The following is a 24,709-nucleotide window of genomic DNA, read 5'->3' on the forward strand; positions in this document are numbered from 1 at the left end:
ACTGCCTGTCTCTGCATCGCGTTCTTTTAAGTCTTCGAGTTTCCATAGACATTTCTGCCTAAATCCAGAGTCATATGGTGTTCCTATTAGTAAACTGAAAGCTGAGTCTACCAAACATGTTTATTTCTCCTTCAGAGCAAATGTGGGTAGGATGAAAACCACTCCATGTTATACTTACATGTTACTCATTAACTGGCTTCAAAAAAAAAAAAAAATCACCTCAGCTAGATTAGGAGTCATGTGAAGAAAGAGCTTCCTGCAGTGCAGAAACAGAACAAGGCTGAAACTCAGAGGTTTTCACATTATTGGGGAGCTTGAAAAATGAGCCCTTGAGTTTACTTCTTGAGTTGGTGATTGACAAGTGTACAATGGTGAAGAAAAGGCTCTCATCAGGCAGTGACACAATGTTCCGGTCTGAGATTCCAGGCATCCCAGGCAAGTCGGGTGTAGAGGCCCAGAACAGCATTCCTGACAGCCCCGGCTCAGTGTTTCTCAGGTGGGTACCTCCTCTCTGCCCGCCCCCAACCCCATGGCTTCGGCCACCCAACAGATGTTGCTTGGAGAGCTCCTTCCTCATCCCCAAAGGGAGGATTCTGCCAAAGAGAAAGAGAGGGCACAGCCCAGGCCCCTGGGCTGGTAGATTTTAAGGGAGTACGTAGCAAAGGATGTGATTTGCTGAGCAAACAGAACTCTTATCACCATGAAGGGACAATAATTGTTGTTGACTTCTTAGTACTGTTTAATACGTACTGGAAATCTGGCCAGCTATGCAGTTACTTGATCCTTGACCCCCTCACAGGTTCATAGTAAGTGAAACCAGACTATTGGTGGTGGTGGTGTGGTGGTTGTTGTTTGGTTGCCAAGTCATATCCAACTCTTTGAGACCCCATGGACTGTAGCACTCCAGCCTTCCCTGTCCCTCAGCATTGCCCAGAGGTTGCCCAAGTTCATGTAAAAACAGCTAAACCAAAAACCTTCCTTTGCTGTCAAAATTATGGTATAAATATCAGAATATGCTGTGTGCTTAGTCATTCAGTCATTTCCAACTCTGTGTGACCCCATGGCTCCTCTGTCCATGGGGATTCTCCAGGCAAGAATACTGGAGTGGGTTGCTATGCCCTCCTCCAGGGAATCCAACCTAGGGATCAAACCCAGGTCTCCTGCACTGCAGGCAGCTTCTTTACTGTCTGAGCCACCAGGAAACCCAAGTATCAGAATAGTAATTATTAAAATATCAAAACAGTTTCCTTCTTTGGAGCTTTCTAAATTAAATGTTAATACTGGCTGTGGTCTGGTCCTGCTACTTACTGTAAAACAATTTATAGCAGCTTTGACTAGATTCAGAACATATCTTTTTTAGCTATAATTGTTAATACCTACATGAACACCACTCTGATAATTTATATTTTTAATGAAAATTCATTTATCTACTCTTTATTCATTTTGTCTCATAATAATTTTCCAGCGACTTATACAATGGGGAAACCAAGTGCAGGTGGAAATCTGTTACAAGAAAAAGTTTCTCATCCAACTTTTTAAAAATTGAGGTTTAGTTGATTTACAAAACTATATTAGTTTCAGATATACAATGCAATCAAATTTTTATAGATTATAACTCATCCAGCTTTGGTGTAAATTTTTTTAATGGAGGTGACATTGGTCTATAATATTATATGTTTTGTGTTTATAACATTTTATTTCTACTTCTATATATATTATAGCATGCTAACCACCTAAAATTTACTTTCCATCTGATGTAAACATTAATGTAACTTCCATGTAAAGTAATCAAGTCAAGGCAGAAGAGGAACCTCCATATCTGAACTTCACTTTTGCATAGCACCATATCCAGAAAGTCAATTGTCTGATTTATTTTTTAATCATTTTAAATCATTTACACAAAAAAGTACTCAAAGTTATAGCTTTTAAAAATTAAATAGAAAATAAAGAAATCCCACTAATAGTATTCACATATTAGACTGTCAGTTTATGAAGACAAATTCATTTTTTAAAAGTTTTTGAGATCAAGAACCTGAATTTACATAAAATGCATCTCAATCCACTTATTTAGTTTAATTTTTCCACCCATCAATAAAATAAATCTGCCTTACTTGCATTATAGCTGTTTGAGTAAGAGTACAATTCTGATTGAAAATGTAAAACTCTTGGATTATTTCCATAGTTTCCTGAAATTTATTTAATTACTTTGTCTACCTAATCTTTCTCTCATATTGACTGTAGTGCAAACTCTTCTTGTAGCTCAAGATCTAACCAGGAAAAATTAAATTAAATGTATAAAACCATTAAAATGTATAAAACATGCAAAATATAATTTAGGTAAATATAATACATATGACTTAAATAAATATAGATAAATGGAATACTAATAAAATAAAAACCTGCATCAAGCCATGTTGAAGACTTTCTAAAAAGAGCCCAGGCCTATTTCACCTGCATCTTTGAATATTCAACATTAAATCTATATATTAGTATATGTAAGGTTTTTTTTAATGTATATTGGAACCTATCTTAAAACATTATTCATACCTCCAAATATTTTGGCTCTAGAGGAGTTTTAGTCTAGTTGAAAGATCTACTTAACATATTGCATATAAAATCTTTCAAAATAATTTTTTGAAGCACTCAGTCATGTGTTGGTTAATTATTTGAGGTCAAAAATCAGACAGAAACCAACAAGGCCCTACTACAGAACCCAGGGAGCTATACTCAGTCTTGCAGTAACCCAAAAGGAAAAAGAGTCTGAAAAAAACATACACATACAAAGAACTGAATCACTTTGCTGTACCCCTGAAACTGACACGACCTTGAAAATTAACTATACTTCAATTTAAAAAAGAATCAAAAAAGATAAACACTTCCCTTTACCTTCTAAGTAAATGTTGGGAATTTATGTGGCTGTTGTATTATCCCATTATCTTTCCCATGAACTAAAGCTAATCAAATGTACCCTCAGATCAAAGAACTACTCAAACAGACACATACAATTTATGCAGTTTTTTCTTTCAATCATTCAGTTCAACAAAGATTTATTGACAAGTATTATATGCCAGGCTATGTGGAAGACACAGCAAGTACAATCAAAAGCAAGATAGACCTAGTCCCTGTCCTCATGAGTGTTATGAGCTTAACATTGAACATAGGCACAAAAAAAAAACAACTATAAATTAATGCATATATACATGCATAATTTAAATATTAATGTATATTATTATAGGAAACAATTACAGGGCAGAGATGGAGAATAAGATGGGAAAAACTACTTTAGGTGAAGTGGCAAGTTAAGGACTCTCCAAGTGATAGTTAGGCTGACTTTGAGGATGAAGCAGCCAAGCACAAAATGACTGGGAAGGAGCAAGTTGCTCTGAAGTGGAGAAGACATGTGTCCTGGGGAACCACAATGGGCACCTGATGAAATCAGAGAGACAAGCAGAGGATGAGGAGTTTAAAATTCTAGTCTAACTGAGGTGGGAAACCACGAGAAGATTTAGGGGAGTATCATGATGTGATGTTCCCTTTTGCCCCTCTCTGGATATTTCCTGTTTGTTGCTCATTCAAGCAATGCTCCATCTTGCCCAGGTGTCCGGTGCGCTTATGCAAAAGTCTCTCCAAGGTACCTACTAGGAGAGGAACAGTGGGCCCCTATTATGGACATGATTGACTTTACTCCTCATGTCAAATTCCATTTCAAAGTTCTGTCATTGATGCTACTACCAGCAGTTATTCTGCTTCATCAACATTGCCATTATCTAAATTTTCATTTTTTTCTAATCTGCAGGGTATGAAATGTCATTTCAAAATAAATGGTTTTAATGTGCATGTCTCCTATTAAGACAAGAGAAGCATCTTTTCAGTATGTTTATTGGTCATTTTCATCTCCTCATCTTTTAAATTACTGCTTATGAATTTATGACCCTTTGGGGAAGCAGAAATGGAGAGAGATAGATTACTAATTTTTCCTTATTTTTAGATAGCTTTTGAAATACTCCCAATACTGATCTTTTGTTAGCTATGTGTGTTGCAAATGTTTTATTCCAGCATACGACTTGTCTGTTCATGTTGCCTATTATGTCTGAGCTCTTATTTTTAACTTATTAGTTTGCTTATTTTATTTAAGTATAGTTGACTTACAACATTTCAGGTGTACAACATGGTAATTCAATACTTTTATAGACTGTACTCCATATAAAGTTACTATAAAATATTGACTACATTCCCTGTGCTAAACATTACATCCTTGTCAATTATTTATTTTATACCTAGTAGTTTGTACCTTTTAATCACCTTGACCTATTTTGTCCCTGACCCTACTACTCTCCTCTCTGGTAATCACTAGTTTGTTCTCTGTATCTGTGAGTCTATTACTGTTTTGTTATATTTTTTCATTTGTTGTCTTTCTCTGACTTATTTCACTAAACATAATATCCTGCAGGTCCATTCATGTTGTTGACAAAATTTCAATCTTTTTATAGGTATATGAGTAATATTCTGTTGTGTATATATACCAAACATTTATCCATTCTTCTGTTGATGGACATTTAAGTTGCTTCCATATCTTGACTTTTATAAATAATGCTGCTATGAACACTGAAGTGCATACATCTATTTGAATTAGTGTTTTTGTTTTCTTTGTATAAATACCCAGAAGTAAAAATACTGAATTGTATGGTAGTTCTATTTTTAAGTTTGTGAAGTACCTCCATACAGTTTTTCATAGTGGCTGTACCAATTTACATTCCCACCAATAGTGCATGGAGTTTCCCTTTTTCCCATAGCCTCACCAATGCTAGTTATTTGTTATCTTTTTGATAATTAGCTGTTCTGACTGGTGTGAGGTGATATCTCATTTTCTTAATAATTTGCACTTTCTGTTACTTAAGAACTCCTTACACTCTGAGGTTATAAGAATGTGCTTGTGTATTTTCTTCTAAAAATATGTTTTCTTTTCAAACTAGGATCCTTTATGTATTTGGAATTTATCTTTGTTTCTGGTGTGAATTAAGGCATCATCTAATCATTTATAGGGATAATGAATTCTTCCCTGGTGGCCTAGACCATAAAGAATCCATCTGCAAGGCAGGAGACTTGGGTTCGATCACTGGGTTAGGAAGATCCCCTGGAGCAGAGCATGGAAACCCACTCCAGTATTCCTGCCTGGAGAATTCTATGGCCAGAGGAGCCTGGCAGGCCACAGTCCAAGGGATCACAAAGAGTCGGACATGACTAAGCCACTAAGCACAGTACAGCACATGTATTTGGAATTATTTTTGTTTCTGCTGTGAATTAAGGAATCATCTAGTCATTTATATGGATAATGAATTATCCCAGCTTATTTATCGAATAGACTTTCCTTCCCCATTAATCTGCAATGCAGCTCTATCACACATTGCTGTCTTCATTACTGTCACTTACAAGGAAAGTTTTTTATCTGATAAGACAAGACAAGACTTCTTACCTACTTCAGAAGTGATTTGCTACTTTTGACCCTTTGCTCTTCCATTTAAATTTTAGAATGTGGCTTGTCAAGTCAAGATTTATTTTTAAAGTTGAAATTGCAGAAAATCTATTGCTCAATTTGAGAAAATGTGACATTTCATGGCGTTCCATATACCTACTCATATACATGATGGGGTCTCCATTTATTACGTCTTTAATATCCTTTGATAAAGTTTTTGAGAATTCTACACAGAAATCTTGCACATCATTTGTTAGACTTATTCCTAGGTACTTTACACCTTTGTTGTTTTTGGAAATTTTAATTGGATTTTATTTTGTTGATGTACAGAAATATAATTGAATTTCTAAATTGATCTTATATCCACATTCTTGCTAAATCTTATTAATGTTAACAATCTGTAGACTGTGTTTTTTGTAGACAATAATATTTGACAATTAAAAAAAATTTTTTTTACCTTTCTGAACTTTAGTCCTTCTAAATTGTTTTTAATTATACAAGCAAGGAACTCCATATAATGTTGAGTAGAAATACTAATTCCAGGCTTTTTCATTTTGTTCCTAATTTAAAATGAAATGCTTTTATTTCAGATTTTATCAACTTTTCTGAGGTTAAAGAAGTTTCCTTCTTGTTGAGGTTTTTTAAAAGGTTGTTGAATCTATTGAGTGCTTCTCCGGCCTCCACTAAGAGAATCCTCATTCGAAAATCTCTGGCACTCATAAAGCACCCAGCACTTCATTTGAAGTTCATGAAAAGTCATCATTTCCCAAAATACAGAACACTGGAAGGCCTTGAAAAACACGAATTGCTTTAAGCTTCATAAATAGACTGGAAAAGGCTCTGATGAATTAACAGTTAATAACTTAGTCACTCAGCAAATAAAAATCAGGTATTTTTAAGTTAGTTTTTGGAGATTTACTATACAAATTAGCCATTAGGTCTATTGCTTTTAAAAAAAATTGTTTCTCCAAAATATTTCTTTTTAGATTGTCAGTCTATTTCCATTTTAGGCAAAGATGAAAGTTGCCCAGTGAAGCTAATGTGTTAAAAGGGGCGCCATGGGCTTTGGGGGCATAAACAAGGGCCAAGATGACAACAAAAGAGGGCAAATATGGGGCAGTACCGAGCTGGGGTGTGAAACCAGGATGGAACCAGTGCTGGGCTACAGTTTGGGGAACCACTCCAGGCTGCAGTGGACGATGAACTTGGTAGGTTCAAAACAGCCTTGAGTCACTTTCACTGTGCCTCCTCTTAGTGGCTCCAGTGACCCTGCTTCCACTCCTCTGCTCGTCAGTTGTCATCAGTGAGTGGTAGAGGAGATGTTGACCCTTCCTCCCTTCCACTCTCCCCTCCCAAGAGCCTTGCTTTTTCTTAGCCAGTCCTATTTCTGCAATTAGGGAAAGGACAGAAGACTATCTGGTACCTGAAGAACAGGAACATGGTAGATACTATACCTTGATCCATTTTTATTAAGCCCCATGGCCTCAGCTCCTGTTCACAGGAGTTGTAGAGTTAAGAGTGATATTTAGAAGCTAAAGGAAGGTTGAGTTTTAGGAAATGGCCTTCCTTCTCCAGGAACAGGGGTGAAGGCTAGCAATCAAAGAAGGCAGGACTGTGTTAAGCGGAAAGATAATAGTGTCCTGAGTACAAGGCAAGTATTTCAGTGAATGGAGTGAGGTGAGGTAGGGTCAGGTGAGCAGGTGAGGGCAAGATGGCAGGATCAGTGAACTCTGCTGGGCCTTGGGGTACAATGATGTAGTAGAAGTTAGAACGAGGAGATGACATACAGAGGAAGAGGCCTCTTTGATGGAAGCGTTAGAATTTTCCAAGAAGAAAAGAGAACTCCCCAGCACTAACATTGCCAGAAGAGGAGGGACCTACAGTCTCCTTCCCAAACTGTGCCAGACACTTCCCTACTGCCTAATGATACAAAGCACCTGGGATTCTCACAATACACATGCTCAAACCTATTACCAGGCTTTTGTAAATGGAGTAAGTCTGAAAATTCCCATTCATCTTTCCAGATGCACCTCCTGAAAGGCTTAGTATAACACCAGAGCTCTTCCCTTGCCCCCTTACTTCTGCCCTCAGAACTAGAAGCCTTTTCTTATCATCCCATGTTAACTATGTATCAGAATGTATTGTCAAAAGGGCAGTATTTATTATAAAACCAAAGAAGCTTAATCTTCTACCTTCACTTATTTGAGCCCTTCCAAGGCCCTGGGAATGTCCCTAGCAAGATATTCATGTAGTTGTACATTTTCATAAACTTTTCAGATAATATTTTAACTACAATTATAATTGCCTTCTCTTCATTCCAATTTTCTGTTACATGTCCCCTCCAGTCAGGTAGCCAAGGGCATTTGTGGCACTGTGAACTAAGGGGAAGTTGTTTGGAGATACATTTAATTAGAGATAAGCAGAATATATTTATGTGATTTGCCATCATTTCTATGTGCTAAGTTATCACTAGTCCTCCTGGCTTCCAGTAATACTCCACTAAGCAAATTCACCTTGCTTGGTGACACAGAAGTGAAGGACCAGGGACTACACTGGTGGTCCAGTGGCTAAAACTCTGTGCTCCCAATGCAGGGAGCCCAGGTTTGAATCCTTGTCAGGGAACTAGATCCCACATGCCACAACTAAGAGTTCACATGCCACAGTGAAGATCCCGCATGCTGAAACTAAAACCTGTGATGGCCAAATAAATAAATAAACGTTAGAGGGGAAAAAGGTGCAGGATCAAAGATGATTCCATCATATAAACATGTCCTACGAGTGCTATGCATCAGAAGCACGTAGGTAATAGAAGAGAAATTAAGTTGGAAACGTACAGAGCTGAAGGTTATCTCTGGCAAGGTCTTCCCATCATCACATGTGTAAATTGTAACTTCTGGGTTCTGTTCTCACTAACACCAAGTCAAACCAGAAATTCTCTCTCCTGTTAAGACTTGATACTTCATAATGCAGCTGATATAAGTATACCACATTTTACTTATGCTTATTACACAATTTATCAGAATTCTTTATGGAGCACAAACCCAAGGTAATACTAAAAGCAGCCATTGTGTCTGTGTGTCACACAGTACATCTTAGCATGACATTATCAAGAACAGGTTCGAAACTGTCTGAAAATGTCTAACCTATTGATAAAACTCGTGGTTTCCCCGGTGGCTCAGATGGTAAAGAGTCTGCTGGCAATGCAGGAATCTCGGGTTCAATCCCTGGGTCAGGAAGATCCCCTGGAGGAGGAAATGGCAACCCAATCCAGAATTCTTGCTTGAAAAAATCCTACAGATAGAGGAGCCTGGCAGGCTCCATGGGGTTGCAAAGAGTTGGACATGACTGCGTGACTAACACTTTCAATTTCAAACTTTTTCTAGAGAAAAGACTGTATTATCTCTCATTGAAAATTACAAAACTTGTGTCATATGAAAGGATCAACATGTATCAGTTAAAAATAAAACAGCATAGAATATGTCTGGCAGTTAATTTATAAGAGTGTTACATAAGTTTTTTGGATTTGGAGATATTGATGGAGTTTGTCAGCTATTTGTAAACTAATAACTTGACTCCTTTTCTCTCTCTAAATATATATTCCCTTTCATGCCTAATTTTTTGTTCCTAATTTCCCTTAAAGAAGACCCTAAAGTGGTATAAGACTTCAATCCACAAACTCTTGATATACTCCTGATTCTAACTGCTTCTGTGTCTGTGTTCTCCAGGAGATCTGAGCCTTTCGGTCTTAAAACCTCATGGAAATCTATGGACATGGATAAGTTTAGCTTAAAGTCCCACTTTCATTAAGAGTTTTTTTTGTTGTAACAGATTTTTAAAGGTCAGACTCATTTCCATGCGTTCATCTCTTTCCTTCCCTCTCTATCTCTTTCCCTCTCTCCCTCCCTCCTACCTCTCCTCATGTTTAACAAAATAAAACCAGCCAAGGGTAACTGATGCGGAAATTCTAGGAGTTTCCTCCATGTGTATCTATATGGGGCTGGATGAGGGAGATTGAAAGCCCTGCCAAGAAGTACATAAGTGATGAGTAACTGTTTCTACATAAGCCAGCAGTAACAATAATAGTCTCCTATATTTGCACTGTGGCATATTCACGGGAACGTTTTAGAGATATGACCTTATAAACTTTGGTGGCTTTTCCCTGTGATAGATGGATTATGGTTACTCTCTCTGTTGCTTAGGTGAGGAAAGCAAGTAACAGAAAAGGAAGAGAAGTTTTCTGTTGTTGCCATATGGCAAAACTGGACCAATGAAATGAGTTCATGCAGTGAATAGGCAGCCAGTTACAAAACCAAAACAGTTATCCAACTTCATTAACCAATTTATTCACCTGGCTTGGCTCCAATTATTTGGGCTACTTCCAGAAATCAAATCCAAACTTCAAGGGTCATTTCATTCAGTTTCTTCATGGTGATTTTCACAACCCCAGAGGGGACACTGGTTTCAGAGACAGGCATAATTCTCTGTTTGAAAAAATGAGGTTAAGAAGACTTTTCTGGGATTCTAATTTTTACATTTAGTCCTTTTATGATCATGTGAGTTTCAGTTAAATTTATGTTAAAAGACAATGGTATTTGCTCTATGTACTTTTGAGCAATAACAAAAGAACAAGTACGGTGGGTAATTTCATTTATTAGAAAGTTATAGAATACTTTCTAAGATCTCTGTGTAGGGATGCTCTGTCTAGGGAGTACTGCCTGGTGTACATCTGGTTTCATCACTTTTTTTTTAATTTTTATTTTTACTTTATTTTACTTTACAATTCTGTATTGGTTTTGGCATACATTGACATGAATCTGCCACGGGTGTACATGAGCTCCCAAACATGAACCCCCCTCCCACCTCCCACCCCACATCATCCCTCCGCATCATCCCTGTGCACCAGCCCCAAGCATCCTGCATCCTGCATCAAACATAGACTGGCGATTCGTTTCTTACATAATAGTATACATTTTTAAACTGTGTAACTCCTCTGTGCCTCACTTTCCTCAACTGTAAGACGGAGATAATCATAGGATTGTGGACAATATTAAGTGAGATAATACAGAAGGTGCTTGGCACACAGCAAATGTTCTGATACTAGCTGTGATTATTATAAGGCAATGGGAGAGTAATAATGGTAATATTCACTTGTCACCTAGAGCTCTTAGAGGCTAGGAATACATCCTTGTCTTTGTATCCCTAGCACAAAGAAGAAACTCTATGACAAGGAGAGACTCCTGTGGAGTAAAAAAATAGCTAAAGAAGGGATGGGATGGGGAGAGAGGTGGGAGAGGGGTTCAGGATGGGGAACACATGTACACCCATGGCTGATTCATGTCAATGTACGGCAAAAACCACTACAATATTGTAAAATAATTAGCCTCCAATTAAAATTAAAGAATTTTTAAATAAAAAAAAAAAGAAATGGCTAAAGAGTCAACTCCTATTTCCAAGGGACTTCAGTCTCTGCTGGAGACAGACACACACTCAGACAACCATAAAGGGTAGGGAAGGTGCATGTACCTTGAAGATTAAATTATTGACTGAACTCTCCAAGCTATAATTTCCCACAGCATATTTCCTGTTAATCCCAATGTTGCAATACTTAGATCTAGAAATAAACTACACATTTCAAATGTTTTAGTGGGACAAAATAAACTTTTCCTAATGTGGAAGTCTCACAGCTGCCAGGATGATCCTGAAGGAAAAGAAACTTCTACTTTATTCCCTCCAACAAACCCAAAGGGGCAGAACAGGATGCCATGAACAAGCCTCACTCCAAGTGTACGTGTTCAGTAGTGTCAGACTCTTTGCAACCCTAGGTAGCCTGTCAGGCTCCTCTGTCCATGGAATTTTCCAGGCAAGCGTAATGGAGCAGATTGCCATTACCTACTCCAAAGGATCTTTCCAACTCAGGGATCGAACCCACGTCTATTGAATCTCCTGCTTTGGCAGGTGGGTTCTTTAACACTGCACCACCTGGGAAGCCTTTCTCACTCCAACCATGCTCCTGCAAAAGGAAAAAGAAACTTGGAAGCAGGAATGGTCATATCATACAAGAGTGTTGACTTACCTCTGCGCATTGTCCTTTGGACTGTGAGGAGGGCACTCTGTGACCTGGTCGGCTTCTCTGTCACATCTCTTGCCCTGTTTGTACCCCAGAGAGGTTACACTCCAGCCACACATGCTAGTTCTGGGCCTTTGAACCTTCTTCTCTGCCTACAAGAGTCAACACAACTGACTGATTAACACACACACTGCATATAACACACGGGCAGAATAAAGTCTGAGCTGTCTTTCAAAGCTGGACCAGGTACCACTGCTTTCAGAAAGTCTACCCTGGCCTTATCCCCCTTTCTCTGGACTTACACTGTACCTTTTGTTTACTTCCATTACTGCATTTATCACAGACTCAATCTTTCTTGTTGTTAATATCTCTCTTCCTTACACTCTGCCTTTTATTCCTAACCAATCACTCGGCACAGTTCCTGTCCTAAGCTAAACAATGATAAATGTTGGATGAATGAATGGTGGTGGATGATGGATACATAAGCAGCTCCCCTGAATTGACCAGAATAGCTGACTGTTGCTGGGGTGCTGCTGACCACACCCCAGGAAGGCTGAGGAGGAGCAGACAAGTTGGTAATATGCTCAGTGCAGGGAGAGCAGCTAATGGCAAAGTCAGATGACCTCTCAGATCTTCTGACTCCAAGTCTAGAATCTTTTCACTCTCCCACTAATTTCACTCTTCTTCTAATTCATTATTAGATCTCAACAGCTCTTTGCTTCACTATGGTCCCAAGTGCTTTACCCTTGCCATTGGGAAGAGAGGAGAAAAGTACACAATTGAAAGGCCACAAGGAGCAACATAGGCTAAAAGTCCTGTCTCCATAAATATAAGCTTAATTTTAACTTAATTCTACACTGAATTAATTTAAGCTTAATAAGCTTAATTACTCTAAGACTAAATTAATAAATACAAATAATTTAATAAACACCGGTTTTTAGTTTAATAAATAATCCCTCAGAGATGCCTCACATTTTCATAGCTTCATACTTCTGTGCCTATTTTCTCTCTGCCTAGGACAGTAGTTCCCTCAAGCAATGCTTAACCAACAAGTATTTTGCATTTTTGCAATATCCTGTTGGTTACACAGGTTGGCCCAGCATATTCAGTGGGCATGGGGAGCATCAAGGGGGAGAAACCCAAGAAAGGAGGGGATCACATGAGACCATTGTGGAGGCGGGGCACCTCAGCAGTTTGTAGATGACACCAAAACTACTACATATTTCTAATCTGAACAGTAATAGATGAGGGAAGGGCAGGAGCCTTGGAGTTACTCAGACTTGTATTTGAATCACAATTCCAGCATTTACTGCATTACCTTAGTCTAGTTACCCAATTTTTCCAAACCTCAGTTTTCCCATCTGTAAATGGGGCAAGTAGCACCTCTTAGGACTGTTTTGAGGATTTAGGCATGTGCAGTATGTGGCAAGTAGGGCACTCAAGAACTGCTGTTATAGTGACAAAGTCAGTGAAGTGTTACTATAGTAATACAATCAGTTCAGTTCAGTTCAGGCGCTCAGTCATGCCTGACTCTTTGTGACCCCATGAATTGCAGCACACCTGGCCTCCCTGTCCATCACCAACTCCTGGAGTTCACTCAGACTCATGTCCATCGAGTCAGTGATGCCATCCAGCCATCTCATTCTCAGTCGTCCCCTTCTCCTCCTGCCCCCAATCCCTCCCAGCATCACAGTCTTTTCCAATGACTCAACTCTTCGCATGAGGTGGCCAAAGTACTGGAGTTTCAGCTTTGGCATCATTCCCTCCAAAGAAATCCCAGGGTTGATCTCCTTCAGAATGGACTGGTTGGATCTCCTTGCAGTCCAAGGGACTCTCAAGAGTCTTCTCCAACACCACAGTTCAAAAGCATCAGTTCTTTGGTGCTCAGCCTTCTTCACAGTCCAACTCCCACATCCATACATGACCACAGGAAAAACCATAGCCTTGACTAGACGGACTTTAGTCAGCAAAGTAATGTCTCTGCTTTTGATATATGCTATCTAGGTTGGTCATAACTTTCCTTCCAAGGAGTAAGCGTCTTTTAATTTCATGGCTGCAATCACCATCTGCAGTGATTTTGGAGCCCAAAAAATAACAGGAAGTCATAATCCAGACACTGTGTCAAATCTTAAGAGTTCCCTCTCCTCATTTGTTTTATCATCCCTGTGGGACTTCCCAGATAACTCAATGGTAAAGAATCCACCTGCAATGCAGGAGACCAGAGTTCAATTTCTGGGTTAGGAAGACCCCCTGGAGAAGGAAATGGCAACTCACTCCAGTATTCTTGCCTGGGAAATCCTATGGACAGAGGAGCCTGGCAGGCTACCAGTCCACAGGGTCCCAAAAAGAGTCAGATATGACAACTTAAACAACAACAATAAATAATACCAAAAGTCCATGTGCCCAATACACAGAGAACAAACAATAGCAAAATGTCAGAGTTTGGAACAGAGAAAGGTTTACTGCAGGACCATGCAAACAGACAGGTCACTTAAAAACCCCCAAGCTCCCTGAAAGCTTTCAGCGAAGCCCTTTTCTAATAAGTTTTGCGAACTTCTTGGTGTCACACCCTTTGTTCTTGAGTTCGGGTCATGGTCAGTTAAGGATGTTCCCATAAATCTCTACCAAATGAATGTTTCTCTCTGTTCTGACAAGAAAGGGCAAGATCCCAAGGCATAGTTTTCACCCTCCAAGGTCCCAGTCCTGGCTAAGGAGGCCGATATCAGTTGGCAACTCCCTCAGGGCCAGGTTCCCAGACCCTGTCCAGCTGTCATCCCTGAGGGAGCCAGGCACCCAGGAGCCCACTGGCCCTCAGGTTCCTCAGGCCAACCAAATGATGGGAGCCGGGTCCCGAAGCCTGCCTCTTAAGCAAACGGCTCCTGCCATTAGGTCACAGGGGCAGGGATCGGGGAGAGGCTCCACCGTGACCCGACCAGCCTTGCTGAGGGCTCTAGAGCCCTGCAAAACATAGCCCCTAGCCTGTTCCCTGGGCCCGCCGCCCCCTATCCCCCACCTACCGCTCACCTGCTGGCCCAGAGCGTGTGAACTGGAGGGTCTGAGGTAGCAGGTCAGGATTGGCTCTTACCTTGCTCTCTGTATGAAGACCGCCACTTTGCGCAGGCCCACCGTTGACTCAACGCACTCGCTAACTGGCGGCTCTTTGACGGTTGCTTGTGGGCGGGTCCAGCGCGGCGCTGACCAATGACTAAGTAGGACCACTAACGGTCCACTGGCTCAGCGTTCAAGACCCTGCCTGCAGTGCAGGAGACCCCGTTAGATCCCTCTCACTTTGGCTTTCACAACCGTTGCCTGGTAACAGGGTAGAGGCTGTTGCACGGGTGTGGATGTTTGCTGCTCAGTCGTGTCCGACTGCTTGTGACCCCATGGACTGCAGGCCACCCGGCCCCTCTGTCCATGGGATTTCTCAGGCAGGAATGCTGGAGTGAGTTGCCATTTCCTTCTCCAGGAGATCTTCCCAAAGTCAACTAAACAATAAAACAACTCAATGAGATCTAAAAACAGGGGGGTAAAGTAGATGAAGCTAAAAAAAATACTTTTTTATTTATTTGAAACATGGAAACACTTGAGAACTTTAAGATTCAAACTTGAAGAGCCAAGCAGCTGTCAAAGTATTTCATTTCTTCATTGTGATTGAAGTCCATGTTATGATGGTCTTAGAAAAATACGAAAATAAGGGTTTAAAAAAAAAATAACCAATGTTGGGCTGAGTAGTTTCCTCAAAATTACACTACTTTGTGGAGAGGCAGGGGGCAGAAAGGGATGTGATTATCTCTAGGAAAAAAAAAAAAAAGGTTCAAAATGTCTGTGTCACATCAAAATGAAAGGTTTTCCCAACAGTGCTACCAGTTACAAGGTGAAACAATGTTCTGCACTCAGGAATTCCACACTTTGGGCTTTGAACTTTGTTGTAAATTTGTCCAAGCTTAGCTTCTTCTCCAGTAAAATAACACTAAAGACCCTAAGAAAAGAAGCTTCTTTGTTTCTGATACAAAATATTCTTTCTTCAAATTCATCTGCTGAAAAGAATAGTGGAAAGACCCCTAACAGGCTTCTGTGACCTAGAGAAAATCACTGACCCTTTCTTCTTCCTCATCTCACAAAATGGAGAGATCTGTTGTGAATAAAGTTTTTCCAGACAACTGAGAAATTAAAAGGAGAAAAAAAAATCAGATGAGATGATATATATAAAGTTTAAAATTACAAGATCCTTCTGAGGAAAAAAAAATGAAGCATTCTTTTTGGGTATTTTATTCTTGTGGAATTTTTTCAAATTTTATTTTAGTTACTATCTGAAGCGGTGGTTTATCATTCAGGCTAATTAAGCTGAAACTTTTAGGGCCTAACAGAATGAAGCACTTCTAATTCAATATTCATTCCTTGCACCTAATTTTGTAGTGCTTCTGAAAGAAGTCCTCCATATTGTAAACAATAGTAGGCTTTAGACCCTACAAAACTGAGCCTGCTCTAGTAGCTGCATTTTTCAATCAAGACAAATAGACATTATCATCAATATTTCATAAAAGTAAAATGGGAAATAATCTAACAGTTTAACAAATCTATGCAAGAAGCTATTGTGATGGTATGAAAGGGTATTTCCAAAATTGGAAAATATGGCAATAAAGCTTATTCCCATATTTTGAAGGAGACCATTCATACTGTCATACAGGATGACCACATTATCTAATCCATATATACTAGAGTATGTGACATATGCTTAATGTAGAATTTTAGAGTAAAACATAAAGGTGGTAACACCTTTAAAAGAGAGAAAGGAGTTATCAGATCTTTTATTTATATGCATTATTATATCCCACGTCTGGGGAGTTTTGAAGAAGTAGAGGTTCCAGAAATCCAAAAGCTACTCTACTAACAATAATTCCTCTCTGAGTTAAGAAGTAGCGTAAGAGAGTAGTTAAGAAGACCAATTCCTCAGCCAGATTGCCTGGGAGCCCGCCTCATTTGAGTAGCTTGTCATGTCTGTACTTCATTTACCTCGCCTATTAAAGTGGGGGAAGGGTAGCTCCTACCTCAAAAAGCTGTTGTAAGGATTGAATGAGTAACTGGATTTAGGTGCTTAGAAATCTGCCTGCCATATATAAGCGCTACATGTGAACTTGTATGCTCAGTCATGTCCAAATCTTTGTGACCCCATGGACTGCAGACCACCAGGCTCAGCTGCCCATGGAATTTTCCAAGCAATAAATGTTACTTAACACACCTTTGGCTGATTTCTAACTTCGGCTATCACCTCACAAATTGCTTTATCAACTTTATGAAATTTTTCATCTTATCCTACTGTTGTTTTCCCATTAATTATAGCATGTTGCCTCTAGATCACCTGCTGAACTGCCAAATTTTTAGTCAGAAAGAATGTTATTCATCTTTGTATCCCCTTAAGTTTATTGGCTAGTCTTCTGGCCTTATTAAGGATAGAAGTAATCACTAAATATTTCTGAATTGCAACTTAAGCACAAGTGAAACATAAAATCTTGTGGCATAGCTTAAAAGTTTCACAGCATAGAATTATTATGGGCTTTTTCAAAAGGGCTTTTAATATTTACCAAATTTTCCACATTTAAAAGTATACTTATGCCAATTAACTTTTAATGACGAATAAAATAACAAAATTTTAGGTTGAGTTGGTTAAACAGAAGATATTAAAAAACTTCTTTCTCTTAAGTATCAATAAGATATTTCTACTGGAAGCTGCCTCATTTATTAGTCTACCTGCCACACAGGAGAAACATATCAAGATGATTTTACTTTGAACTGTCCCCAATATCTGGGTTTATCATAATAAAACAGAGTATGTTTTTATGTCCTAAACCACTCTGTTTATGTGAATACTAAATGACTGGGTTAGTTCTAAAGTAATGTTGTAAAGTATAGTAAACATTTCATGGAAATATTGAGTGACCATTCTTAAAGTCCCTTACCTAAGTGACAGGTAGGGAGCTTTGTTCATTTTATAGTTGTATAGTGAAAGTGAAAGTGAAGTCACTCAGACTCTTTGCGACCCGTGGACTGTAGCCCACCAAGTTCCTCCATCCATGGGATTCTCCAGGCAAGAATAGTGGAGTGGGTTGCCATTTCCTTCTCCATTATAGTTGTATAAATGGCCCTAAATTAATGATAATAAGAAACACATGGTGATGCTGACGCCACAGTTTTTTGCGTCTAGGTCTCTTCTTTGGATCCCAAAGAGAAATAGTTTTGTTTATTCCTGAATTCAAAAGAAATAAAATTATCCTACTGTGTGCCTATCAGATTTTTCCATAGTGCTGGAAAACTATATAATAATAAGCAAATCTGCAGTTCTATATAATTTTAGCAGCCTATACAAATACACAGTTAGAAACAGAGTGATAGCTCTACTTCTATTGAGTAATTCTTGATTAGGTCCAGGCTCAGTTCCACCTTCTCTTAATAAAAATGACAATAACCTAATGTATATTAGATACCTCCTATGTGCCAGGTACCACGGTAAACTCTTTTTGCAATTTAGCTAATTCAAATTTCACAATAGCCTTATGAAATAGCAACTACCCAATTTTGCAAATAGAAAGCTGAAGTTTGGAAAATTAAGTGCTTATATTCCATGACAGATGAGTTGGACTCAATCTTTAGATTTTAGGCACATGCTCTTTCTATCTCACTATACTCCAGCCCCTTCCACTTTTAATCTCCTTCCATCATGGAGTAACAGTACTGGCTAATGGGTGTGGACATTCTAAAGTAAGTGGGGTGATTTAAATCCCCACCAAAACTGGAGGATTAAATGTGATGCCAAAAGCCTAAGTTACAAAAGAAATAATAAATTGGACCTCATCAACGATAAATATCAAAGACCATCAAGAAAACGAAAACAACCCACAGAATGAAAGAAAATACTTATAAACTGTATATCTGATAAAAGCATAGCATCTGGAATATATAAAGAATTTCTTACAACTCAATAATGAAAAGACGACTCATTTTTAAATGGCTAAAAGATTTGAATAGCTTTTTCTTCAGAGAAGATGTATAGATGTCCAATAAGAAGTAATATGGTGATCAACATTATCATTCCCTAGGAAAATACAAATTAAAGCCACAATGAGATACCACTTCACATCTAGTAGAATGACTATACTCAAAAAAGAGAAAAAAACAAGTGTTAGTGAGCATGTTTGAGAAACTGGAACCCTCATACATTGTTGGGAGTGTGAAATGGTATAACCACTTTGGAAAAAATTTGGCAGTTCCTCTAAAATCTAAACTTAAGGTAACTGTATGACCCATCAATTCCACTCCCAAGTAGATACCCAAGATAATTGAGAACATCTGTCTAGGCCAAAACTTGAATATTCATAATAGCTAAAAAGTGGAAATAACCCAAATGTTTATCTATTGATCGATAAAGTGTGGTATATCCACAAGATGGAATATTATTTGGTATAAAAAAGGAATGAAGTACTGTTACACGTCACAGCATGGAAGAAAGACGCTAGTCACAAAAGACTTCATCAGTCTATTTATATGAAATGTCCGGAAGAGGCAAATCTATGGAGATAGAAAGTAGATCAGTGGTTACCAAGGGCTAAGGATAAAGGGACAATGGGGATTTACTACTGCTGGTGACAGGGTTTCGTTTTGTGATGATGAAAATGTTCTGGAGTTAGTGGTGACAGCTTCACAACTCTATTTAGTGATACTAAGACCCCTGAATTATATAGCCTTCAAAAGAGAGAACTTGATGGTGTATGACATATATCTCAATGAAGCTGTTATTTTTTTAAATGCTAGTGAAAGATTATAAGAAATCATTTACTTTTTTTGAAAGTTCATATTCTGTAAATATAAAGTATGTAAATAAGTTTTCCATGACTGATGAATTGGCTTGTGCATGTGTGCTCATATCTGACTCTTCGTGACCTCATGGACTATAGCCTGCCAGGCTCCTCTGCCCATGGAATTTCCCAAGCAAGAAAACTGGAGTGGGTTGCCATTTCCTACTCCAAGGAATCTTCCCAACACAGGGATCAAACCTGCATCTCCTGCATTGGTAGGTGGATTCTTTAACACTGAACCACCTGGCAAGCTCGATAAATTGGCTTCCTGACTTTTAAAAGGAATGACATGTTTTTACGGAACCAGAACTTCTAGATCGATATTTCCTTTATTTGCCACTTAACTTTTTAAAAATGCTTCCCTTTTACCCTTTCGCCAGAATTGTGTAACATTAGGATAGGAATACTAGAGTACTATAAGAAAGGGGTTGTGTCAGAGGTCCCCCAGAACAGCCCACACTCAGAGATTCATATTGCAGGGAGATTCTTTACCATCTGAGCCACCAGGGACGCCCCAGAAAGACTCACAGAACTCAGCATATGGTTGTACACGTGGCTAGGATTTATTACAGTGACATAGTAAGTTGGGCCATAAGGGGAAAAGATACTGGTGGAGTCAGGAGTCTGTTTACAGGATTCCTAATGCTCTCTCCCTCCCTGGGTTACAGGGAATGCATTCCTCCCCCAGCAACAAAAATGTAGCAACATGCTTATTATATTTCTGCCCAGAGAAGCCCATTAGAGATTCAGGACCCAAGGTTTTTATTGACAGCTAGTCACTTAGACATCCTCTGCCTAGTTCATACTCCAAACACAAACTCTCAGAAAAAAAAAGGCAGATGATCAGGGAATTCTATAGTGGTCCAGTGGTTAGGACTCGACACTTTCACAGCTGAGGGCTTTGATTCAATCCCTGGTTGGGGATCTAGGATTCCACAAGCTGTGTGATGCAGCAAAAAAAAAAAAAAAAAAAAAGCAGATGATAGGCATAAATTATATTATCTGCATATTCTAGGCTCAGTGAGGTAGAGAACAGTGGAAATACCCCAAAATCCAAATTCCCAAATGCCAACTCAACCTTGCAAATAGGTCTTTCTTACAAGTCTCAGACATGCTATGTTACCTCTTCTCTGCACAGAAGTGGAAAATGAAGATCTCAAAACCAGCATCCAATGAAAATAGATTCTTGAGGGAAAGAGGAAGAGGATTAAGAGTTTTGAAATAGACTCAGCAGGATTTCAGGGCCAGGGGCACACTGTAAGGTTTGGTTTTCAAGTCAGAAGTCTACTGACCCCACAACCTTGGCAAGAAGATTGATTCACTAGTCTTAGGACCACTTAGGCCAAATCACTTTGAAGTCATCCCAGGAGTTTCTAGCTTAAAGTCCTGTCTATTACCACCATCATGGCCTTCCACTCTCCAGCCTTCCAGGTGAAAGTAAATCCCTGTTCCTTTCTGGGCATCCACATGTTGCAATGGAAAGAAGAATGTCTGAATTACAAACATTCTTTGATTCTTACCAAAAGGTAAGAATGGAATGCCCTGGCATTCCAGAAAGAATCCTCACAGATGAGCAGATGCTGAAATGGTTATCAATAAGAGCAGAGTTCACAACACACCCTCGTAATACTTATCAGCCCAGCAGTTCTTATTAGCCCAGATGTGATCATCAAAGATGTAACCTTGAGGAATAAGCCCTATGCAGGAAGGCTCCAATTTAGTCCTTTTCTTTCCTGCAAATACTGAATAAGAATAATCCTCTATCTCATGGAAGTGTAGAAGAATCTATTGGCTGTTCCCACTCTTTTTGGAACCAACTAACACCATAAATCAACTAGAATACATCCCAAAAAGGAAGTGAAAGGGAAGTGAAAGGAAGTCTTTTTTCCCAGGGCAATGAATTTCTATTACATAAGAATTGTTTAACTTTGACCATTGAGTTACTAAATATATCATAACGCAGAACTCAAAGTGCATGCAAGAAAGCAGGGAAGGACTCTCTGGACACTTGGAAACAGACATTCTACCATCACTGTCCCATTTCACTCCTCCCCCCCTTCTCCTCCTTTCCACTCCCTACCTTCACCCATCAGCTTCCTCTTCTTGCTTCTCCTGTTTTCCATCATCCCACCTCCCCAAACAACTATAAACTGACTGTAATTTCAGAGGATTCAAATAGCTGCAAAGAATTTTGTTTTTTTTACGATTTTATTTCTCTACCCAAATGTGAACATTTTATCTCACTCATAGATTATTTCTAGGAAAATACCTACATATTTACATGTACCAGCATCTTCTACATTAATGTCATTGTTACTGTTCAGTTGTTAAGTCTTATCAGATGCTTTGCAACCCCATGGACTGCAGTGCGCCAAGCTTCCCTGTCCTTCACTATGTTCCAGAGTTTGCTTAAACTCATGTTCACTGAGTCAGTGATGCCATCAACCATCTCATCCTCTGTTGCCCCCTTCTTCTCCTGCCCTCAATTAATAGTTTGATTTAAAAATTATCTTTAGACAATATTAAAGTTCATGAAAGATCAATAAATTCTTTTTGCTAAATTGTGTCTTTTTAGCCCTATGAGGGAAAAATATAGTAAATTCTTTTTTAGCAACTGCCTTTCAAAATCTTCAGAATTCTATCATAACTGTCAGGCATCCACATGGGGAGACCTTAGCTTCCCAGAATCAGACTTGGCAGTCCTAATGATTGGCTTGGATACCGTGAAAGAAACATTCCTTACAGAGATCACACAGGGAGAAATGCTCCATCTAACTCCCTATATTTAATCTTCACAAAGATTCAAATTATCTTGAATCCAGATAAGTCCTCTTGGAAACAAGACACAACAGATGAACCATGAGCAGATTAAACCTACCTCCAAGATAATAATTATCTCCCATTTAATTTGCCTTCCTTTTAGGCAGGATCTGCCCAGACTAAATTAGAAGTTCTCTCTGAAAAGCTGAAAAAATTGATTTATCAAAAAAATTAGAAAGTGAATTTTATATTTAAAAGCACCAATAGACTAGAATGCAGAAGGTAACCATCCCATGCAAGTCAGGCCTTCTCTGACCATCCTGCCTACTTACAGGTGATAATTTGGGCCATGCTCAGAGGGGAATCTGAAAGCATGCAGAGACACTAATATCTACACCACTTGTGGATGAACTAGGGTTATTAGTCTGCAGAAGCAAAGCCCAGAGGCCAGGTGGGGAGAGTGGGGCATGGGGGTGAGTTCAGATATTTAAAGGTTTGTCACATTGTAGAGTAAGTCTGTGCAGCCTGATGGGGTAAAATGGAGCAATTGTGTGGGAAGAGATGACAACCGAATCGTTATAAAGGGGAACTATGAACAACTAGAGATGCCCAAGCGTGAACTGGGCTGTTTCTAATGGTAATGAGTTCCTGTCTTTGATAGTTTCATTCAATATTCTACATTCCTTTTACCAAATAATTACTCTGAAGGCTCAACATAGGCTACACACAGGTAAATGAAATAACCATGGTTCCTACTCTCATCCAACAGAGGAGACTGGGAAATTTTTCCTAACCTCAAGAAACTGTGAAGTAAAATCCATATTTTTTTTTCCTACATTTGAAGAGCCCCAGATATGTTTTTATTCTTACCAAGACTGAGCCAACCAGATTGATAACCCTTAGTTATGAAACAGCTGAAGGCTAGCATAAAGAATATTTGGGATACTATTGGGATCAAGCCATTGAAGTTATAACTGTTGGTCTTCAAATTGCATTAATAAAGGAACCTCAAGTCTGTCTTCCTAAAGTGAATTATTTAGGATCATCCTGTTGCTCTTGCAACAGGTTTCATGGTTAGAAGATATTGAGCTGGCCAAAAAGTTTGTTCAGATTTTCTGAATAACCTTTTAACCGACCCAAAAGTTTTCCTTTGGAAAAATGGAATAACAGTATTTCATAATTAGAAAGAAACACAAGGCTGGTATATATTGAACAAGGTTTTGTTTTTAATGGTTAACATTAAAAAACATTAGTCTCAGAATTAAATCCCTTAATGAACAAAGCTGGTTAAGTATTTACAATCTATCCTTGCCTATTAATGTTTATTATTGAAGTTCATTTCTAATTATTTACCTAATCAGCACATTCCAGGACATGATTAGTTTACCTTAATCTGAATTTAACAACTATGATCTTAGACTTGGATCACATGATAACTTGGGAAAATGACCTGTTGTAGCTAAAAGGCACCTTTGAGTTTGCATAGATTGTCAGGAGGCAGAGGAGAGAAACTCTAGGGAAATTCCAGGGGGTTAGACTCACTGAACCTCCCAGCATGGCTCCAGGCAACAGAGAACTCACAAATATGCCTTCATGGAAAATATTCTGACACTAACAAAAGCTCAGCTCACTTTATTTTTATTGCTAAGACTAATCCCCAAAACTTCTAAAAGCAAGCTATGTATTAATCAAAGCTAGAATGCAGAAGAGAAGAAGAAAAACAAAACAATGTCAGGGACTGAAAAGTCAAAAGCAGCAGGAGAGAGCCTGCTACTCAGTTTCTAGAATGAGAAGGAGTGTTTTATGGAAACTTCTGGATTTAGATCTACTTTATTTCTGCTTAACAGGAGAACAGGCTTCCCTGGTGGCTTGGTGGTAAAGAATCTGTCTGCCAACACAGGAGATGCAAGAGACACAGGCTCAATGCCTGGGTCAGGAAGATCCCCTGGAGAAGGAAATGGCAACCCACTCCAGTATTCTTGCCTGGAGAATCCTCATGGACAGAGGAGCCTGGCGGGCTACAATCCATGGGGTCTCAAAGAGTTGGACATGACTCAGCACACATGTACACATCACAGAACTAAATTGAAGAGATTTAAGGCTATGAACAATGTCTATTTATCTCACTTCATGGGAATATTCACACATTTAGCTAAAGAAATATTATTGTGTTGAATTACAAGCTGGTGATATTATGTAACGTGCAACATATGTCATATTACCTTCCTAAAATCCAAAAATCTCTCTGAATTCCAAAACACACCTGTCCCCAGGAATTTTGGATATAGGTTTGTTAGATCGGAAATGGAGTCAAAATTAGTTCCAGACGTTTTTTTCAATATTTTATACAGGACTGTGGCTAATAGGGAAAGGCCATGTATAGAAAATTAGAAGTTCTCATAACTGAGTGGAAAGTGCTCGTAATTTAACGGAAAGCGAGTACCTCTATAGAGCCAGGAATTAGGGTAGAGTGTCTCGCAAAGCCCTGGAGAAGACAGTGTTTGCCCCTTAACAGCCAGTTCCTTGTCTTTCTGGACGCCTGTGTGCATGCTCAGTCGC

At 39.0% G+C, this 24,709-nt stretch overlaps 1 protein-coding gene across 2 annotated transcripts in view; it reads left to right on the top strand.

Annotated features, from left to right (window-relative positions):
* Positions 252-24,709, top strand: part of GRAMD3 (GRAM domain containing 3) — a 122,815-nt gene continuing 98,357 nt past the window's right edge. For both annotated transcript variants that reach the window (XM_013965354.2, XM_013965356.2), the window contains exon 1: positions 252-496. In XM_013965354.2, the coding sequence (XP_013820808.2) occupies positions 369-496 (128 nt within the window). In that variant the 5' untranslated portion in view covers positions 252-368. The remainder of the gene's footprint in view (positions 497-24,709) is intronic.

The sequence above is a fragment of the Capra hircus genome, chromosome 7 (assembly GCF_001704415.2).
Source record: "Capra hircus breed San Clemente chromosome 7, ASM170441v1, whole genome shotgun sequence".
In the NCBI taxonomy this organism is placed as follows: domain Eukaryota; kingdom Metazoa; phylum Chordata; class Mammalia; order Artiodactyla; family Bovidae; genus Capra; species Capra hircus.